The 7,500-nt window shown below is 40.9% G+C and overlaps 1 protein-coding gene across 1 annotated transcript in view; it reads right to left on the bottom strand.

Annotated features, from left to right (window-relative positions):
• LOC139747609 (glutamine-dependent NAD(+) synthetase-like) overlaps positions 1 to 2,819 on the bottom strand; it is a 5,652-nt gene extending 2,833 nt beyond the window's left edge. The window contains exon 1 of the mRNA XM_071660082.1: positions 1,357 to 2,819. Coding sequence (XP_071516183.1) covers positions 1,357 to 2,703 — 1,347 coding nt within the window. The 5' untranslated portion in view covers positions 2,704 to 2,819. The remainder of the gene's footprint in view (positions 1 to 1,356) is intronic.
• Positions 2,820 to 7,500: the final 4,681 nt, after the last annotated feature.

Here is a 7,500-nt window from a genome sequence, read left to right as displayed (position 1 = left end):
GGTGGTTTGATCGAGTAAGTAACGTAAGGGTAAGAGAGATGTGTGGAAATAAAAAGAGCGTGGTTGAGAGAGCAGAAGAGGGTGTTTTGAAATGGTTTGAGCACATGGAGAGAATGAGTGAGGAAAGATTGACCAAGAGGATATATGTGTCGGAGGTGGAGGGAACGAGGAGAAGAGGGAGACCAAATTGGAGGTGGAAAGATGGAGTGAAAAAGATTTTGTGTGATCGGGGCCTGAACATGCAGGAGGGTGAAAGGAGGGCAAGGAATAGAGTGAATTGGATCGATGTGGTATACCGGGGTTGACGTGCTGTCAGTGGATTGAATCGGGGCATGTGAAGCGTCTGGGGTAAACCATGGAAAGCTGTGTAGGTATGTATATTTGCGTGTGTGGACGTATGTATATACATGTGTATGGGGGTGGGTTGGGCCATTTCTTTCGTCTGTTTCCTTGCGCTACCTCGCAAACGCGGGAGACAGCGGCAAAAAAAAAAAAAAAAAAAAAAAAAAAAAAAATAAATATATATATATATATATATATATATATATATATATATATATATATTTTTTTTTTTTTTTTTCATACTATTCGCTATTTCCCGCGATAGCGAGGCAGCGTTAAGAACAGAGGACTGGGCCTTTGAGGGAATATCCTCACCTGGACCTCTTCTCTGTTCCTTCTTTTGGAAAATTAAAAAAAAAAAAAAAAAGAGAGGGGAGGATTTCCAGCCCCCCGCTCCCTTCCCTTTTAGTCGCCTTCTACGACACGCAGGGAATACGTGGGAAGTATTCTTTCTCCCCTATCCCCAGGGAATATATTAAGCATATATATATATATATATATATATATATATATATATATATATATATATATAACAAAGATGAGCAAAGAAAGACTGACTAAGAGGATCTTAATATTAAAAGTAGATGAAACAAATGGGAATAGGGAGACCTAGAAGATGAAAGGAATGACTGAAGGAGGCTTTGGGGTACTGGGGCCTAAACATTCAGGAAAATGAAGGGCATGCATAGGATAGAATGAACTGGATTCATGTGAAATATAGGATCAACAAGATGGTAATGGAATGATCCAGAGCATATGAAGCAATCTAAAAGACCTGGTTGTGGATGGTAAGTGCTGGTTTCAGTAAATCATACTTGACAGCTGGAGAGTGGAGATGTGTAAGTGAGGCCAGTATTATCACATTCCTGATGTTTCCTATACAAAGTTGGAAAAAGCAATTACATATGAAAAAAAAATCTAAAATGTTATTATCTACTAAAAAACTCTTTACATTTGTATGTTGTTATTAAGGTACTGAATGGTAGAAGAAGCTGAATCCCAACAACGACTTGCTTTCTGAGTACTGTGTCTAAGAGCATTAACAAAGATTGATGTTGATCCACGGCGTTTTCGGTCTTCCTCACTAGCAGGTCCAAGATGAGAGGATGAACTTTTACTACTTTCCATTTTCTGATCTTGGTAGTGTGGCACTATCATGTTCAATGCAATATGTTTACTTTCATTTGTGCAGTCTTGTTCACTGTGTGCATCTTGAATGACAGGTCCAGGTGCTACTTCTACTCCTCGACGATGAGACTCACTACCAGTAAATCCAGTGAGTGAGTTGTTGGATGACCGCGATGAAGGCCGTGTGAAGGAAGACGACCGACTGCCTTTATTGGAACATGTAGACCCACTTCGTTCAACTTGATCTCCATCCCTTCCACAATCTAACTTTTCCACTGCTTTATCTATAGCTTTAAACTGCCACACCCAGCGGTAGTTGTACAGGAACTGTCGGTGGTCAAAGCGATGATCATCAGGTGAATATGTCTCAGCATGGTATGCTGGAGTCAAAACAGTCATCTTGTGGCGGTTAACACTGTAACAACGGAAGAACAGCTTAACTTTCTCTGCAACCTCTTTAGGTGCACATTGATCAGACCAAAGATGAACTAGCTTGCCAAACATGGAGTATGGACCACAACATTCAACTTTTCGAAGCTTTCCATATGTGGACAGTTCATCATATGACATGCCCATGTCTGCTTCATCTGTTTGTACAAGTGAGCCCTCCTCAAGTGGTTCAAGTTCTGCAGTAGGTGGCGCTCCTAGAATATCGCCTAGTACAGGAACATTAAGTCTGTCTTTGGCTAGAAGCAGAAATCTCTTGAGGTCAGCCTTGGAAAATCCACCGATGGGATTAATATCAGCAGAACTACAGTCATATTTAGTCATGTATCCCCTTAGTGCCTCATCTACATTTGCAGATCCTAAAACCAAGAGTCCACCCTGTCTTCCACGAACCCAGAGCATCAACTGAGCAAAGAGATAGGCAAGCACCATACGAAGTCTTGCTTGCACGTTCTGCAAGGCAAGGTTTTCTCTAACTGTTCCTCCACGCACTCTAAACTTTGGGATGAAACCTGTGGCAGCACTGAAGATGCCTAGTGCTGCTGATACCATAATGTCAATTGCTATTGGTATGTGGTAGCTTCCAATCTGCTGGGAAAGAAGTTTTGCTCGAGATTTGGTCTCTGTTGACGAGTTCTCAGTAGCCATGTAGACTGTGTGGAAAAGTCTGCCACAAAGCTCTCGACGATTTCGAGGAACATAGTCAGCTTGGGATACTATGCGCCTCACATCTTCCAGTACCTTCTCTTCACCATTAGCAACTGCCTGTATCACCAAGTGACACATGGAGAAGACAATGGCTGCTGTTGAGGAGGAGTCAACACCTCCAGATAACGGGAGAAGAAAACCCCCTTGACCTGAACGCCGCAGATAGTCCCACAACCAGCAAGCAGGGCCAAAAAGAATCTATATATATATATATATATATATATATATATATATATATATATATATATATATATATATATATATATATATATATATTCCTATGAGTCCACGGGGAAAATGAAACACGAAAAGTTCCCAAGTGCACTTTCGTGTAATAATCACATCATCAGGGGAGACACAAGAGAGAAATATAACAGTCAGTTGATATACATCGAAGAGACGAAACTAGGACGCCATTTGGTAAACGTTGCATCACGGCTGGAGACTGAGTGTGAACGAATGTGGCCTTTGTTGTCTTTTCCTAGCGCTACCTCGCACACATGAGGGGGAGGGGGATGTTATTCCACGTGTGGCGAGATGGCGATGGGAATGAATAAAGGCAGACAGTGTGAATTGTGTGCATGTGTATATATGTATATGTCTGTGTGTATATATATGTGTACATTGAAATGTATGGGTATGAATATTTGCGTGTGTGGACGTGTATGTATATACATGTGTATGGGGGCGGGTTGGGCCATTTATTTCGTCTGTTTCTTTGCGCTACCTCGCAAACGCGGGAGACAGCGACAAAGCAAAATAGATGATAAAAAAATGTATATATTTATTTATCATATTTATTTTGCTTTGTCGCTGTCTAGGATAATCTCTAGGATAATAAATATATATGTATATATCACTAATATTAAAATTATAATTCTTTGTGTATCTAATAATAGAAGATTCAATGATATTTCTCTTGGTGATAGAGTTAGAGTTAACAACTGAGATGGCGTTACTCAAGTCAATACATGATCATAGTTTTTAACATGATTGAACAAGGCATTTGATTCTTGTCCTGTTCTTATACTACATTCATGTTGCTTAAGTCTAACAGAAAGATCCTCACCAGTCTCACCGTTGTATGTTTTGGACAATCGCATGTTTACCAAATGGCGTCCTAGCTTCGTTTCTTCGATGTATATCAACTGACTGTTATATTTCTCTCTTGTGTCTCCCCTGATGATGTGATTATTACACGAAAGTGCACTTGGGAACTTTTCGTGTTTCATTTTTCCCGTGGACTCATAGGAATATCTTGATAACGCGCAAAATTGTGATCCTTTCCAATATATATATATATATATATATATATATATATATATATATATATATATATATATATATATATATATATATATATATATATATATTTTCTTTTTTTTTTTTTTTTTGCTTTGTCGCTGTCTCCCGCGTTTGCGAGGTAGCGCAAGGAAACAGACGAAAGAAATGGCCCAACCCACCCCATACACATGTATATACATACGTCCACACACGCAAATATACATACCTACACAGCTTTCCATGGTTTACCCCAGACGCATCACATGCCCTGATTCAATCCACTAACAGCACGTCAACCCCGGTATACCACATCAATCCAGTTCACTCTATTCCTTGCCCTCCTTTCACCCTCCTGCATGTTCAGGCCCCGATCACACAAAATCTTTTTCACTCCATCTTTCCACCTCCAATTTGGTCTCCCACTTCTCGTTCCCTCCACCTCCGACACTTATATCCTCTTGGTCAATCTTTCCTCACTCATTCTCTCCATGTGCCCAAACCATTTCAAAACACCCTCTTCTGCTCTCTCAACCACGCTCTTTTTATTTCCACACAGCTCTCTTACCCTTACGTTACTCACTCGATCAAACCACCTCACACCACACATTGTCCTCAAACATCTCATTTCCAGCACATCCATCCTCCTGCGCACAACTCTATCCATAGCCCACGCCTCGCAACCATACAACATTGTTGCAACCACTATTCCTTCAAACATACCCATTTTTGCTTTCCGAGATGATGTTCTCGACTTCCACACATTCTTCAAGGCTTCCAGGATTTTCGCCCCCTCCCCCACCCTATGATCCACTTCCGCTTCCATGGTTCCATCCGCTGCCAGATCAACTCCCAGATATCTAAATCACTTTACTTCCTCCAGTTTTTCTCCATTCAAACCTACCTCCCAATTGACTTGACCCTCAACCTTACTGTACCTAATTACCTTGCTCTTATTCACATTTACTCTTAACTTTCTTCTTTCACACACTTTACCAAACTCAGTCATCAGCTTCTGCAGTTTCTCACATGAATCAGCCACCAGCGCTGTATCATCAGCGAACAACAACTGACTCACTTCCCAAGCTCTCTCATCCCCAACAGACTTCATACTTGCCCCTCTTTCCAAAACTCTTGCATTTACCTCCCTAACAATCCCATCCATAAACAAATTAAACAACCATGGAGACATCATACACCCCTGCCGCAAACCTACATTCACTGAGAACCAATCACTTTCCTCTCTTCCTACACGTACACATGCCTTACATCCTCGATAAAAACTTTTCACTGCTTCTAACAACTTGCCTCCCACACCATATATTCTTAATACCTTCCACAGGGCATCTCTATCAACTCTATCATATGCCTTCTCCAGATCCATAAATGCTACATACAAATCCATTTGTCTTTCTAAGTATTTCTTACATACATTCTTCACAGCAAACACCTGATCAACACATCCTCTACCACTTCTGAAACTACACTGCTCTTCCCCAATCTGATGCTCTGTACATGCCTTCACCCTCTCAATCAATACCCTCCCATATAATTTACCAGGAATACTCAACAAACTTATACCTCTGTAATTTGAGCACACATTCTTATCCCCTTTGCCTTTGTACAATGGCACTATGCACGCATTCCGCCAATCCTCAGGCACCTCACCATGAGTCATACATACATTAAATAACCTTACCAACCAGTCAATAATACAGTCACACCCTTTTTTAATAAATTCCACTGCAATATCATCCAAACCTGCTGCCTTGCCGGCTTTCATCTTCCGCAAAGCTTTTACTACCTCTTGTCTGTTTACCAAATAATTTTCCCTAACCCTCTCACTTTGCACACCACCTCGACCAAAACACTCCATATCTGCCACTCTATCATCAAACACATTCAACAAACCTTCAAAATACTCACTCCATCTCCTTCTCACATCACCACTACTTAGCACATCTTAGCAAAAGATGCTTGTGGCATGAGAAGAGTGGGAGGTGGGTTGATTAGAAAGGGTAGTGAGTGGTGGGATGAAGTAAGATTGTTAGTGAAAGAGGCATTTGGACGATTTTTGCAGGGAAAAAATGCAATTGAGTGGGAGATGTATAAAAGAAAGAGACAGGAGGTCAAGAGAAAGGTGCAAGAGGTGAAAAAGAGGGCAAATGAGAGTTGGGGTGAGAGAGTATCATTAAATTTTAGGGAGAATTAAAAGATGTTCTGGAAGGAGGTAAATAAAGTGCGTAAGACAAGGGAGCAAATGGGAACTTCAGTGAAGGGCGCAAATGGGGAGGTGATATAATATATATATATATATATATATATATATATATATATATATATATATATATATATATATATATATTGTCCTCAAACCTCTCATTCCAGCACATCCACCCTCCTGCGCACAACTCTATCCATAGCCCATGCCTCGCAGCCATACAACATTGTTGGAACCACTATTCCTTCAAACATACGCATTTTTGCTTTCCGAGATAACGTTCTCGACTTCCGCACACTCTTCAACGCTCCCAGAATTTTCGCCCCCTACCCCACCCTATGATTCACTTCCGCTTCCATGGTTCCATCCCCTGCCAAATCCACTCTCAGATATCTAAACACTTTACTTCCGCCAGTTTTTCTCCATTCAAACTTACCTCCCAATTGACTTGACCCTCAACCCTACTGTACCTAATAACCTTGCTCCTATTCACATTTACTGTTAACTTTCTTCTTTCACGCACTTCACCAAACTCAGTCACCAGCTTCTGCAGTTTCTCACATGAATCACCCACCAGCGCTGTATCATCAAAGAACAACAACTGACTCACTTCCCAAGCTCTGTCATCCACAACAGACTGCATACTTGCCCATCTTTCCAAAACTCTTGCATTCACCACCCTAACAACCCCATTCATAAACAAATTAAACAACCATGGAGACATATATATATATATATATTTATTATCCTAGAGATATGAGAGAAGAATACTTCCCACGTATTCCTACGTGCCTTAAAACGCGACTAAAAGGGGAAGGAGCGGGTGCCTGGAAATCCTCTACTTCTGGTTTTACTTTTCCAAAAGAGGGAACAAAGAAGAAAAGATGACTATTGACGCACAAAGCACCAAGTAGATCTTTGCAAGACCACTGTGACCTGAGGAATGTTGCGTCTCGTAGATGCTGTGTCCTAAGGATTATAGCATCTTCTAGATTATGTAACCTGAGGATATGGCATCTCGTAGATTTTTTGTTGTCAGTCTTGAATCTAGCAATTCTCTTGCCGTTGTACAAATGCTCAAGATGGATTCCATCTCCCAACCTCTGTACTTCTCTCTACCTCCCAGTGTCTTGATCACTCGTTTTATTTTACCCTACCTCGCTTTATATAGCTAGCTTTACAGTACTTCTTTAGTTCTTTCCTTATCCTACATCATCTATTCCCCCCCCCCCACTTTCATTTCTCCTCTCCTCCTCCTATCTTCACAACATACATATCTTCACTATATCCTAATCTCTACATTCTCACCTACAGTAGCCTTTCATCTTCATAACACACTGATCATCACTACACCCTCATTTTCTCTGTGTTTC

This window comes from Panulirus ornatus, chromosome 69 (genome assembly GCF_036320965.1).
Source record: "Panulirus ornatus isolate Po-2019 chromosome 69, ASM3632096v1, whole genome shotgun sequence".
Lineage (NCBI taxonomy): Eukaryota > Metazoa > Arthropoda > Malacostraca > Decapoda > Palinuridae > Panulirus > Panulirus ornatus.
This window is presented reverse-complemented; position numbering and strand designations above follow the sequence as displayed.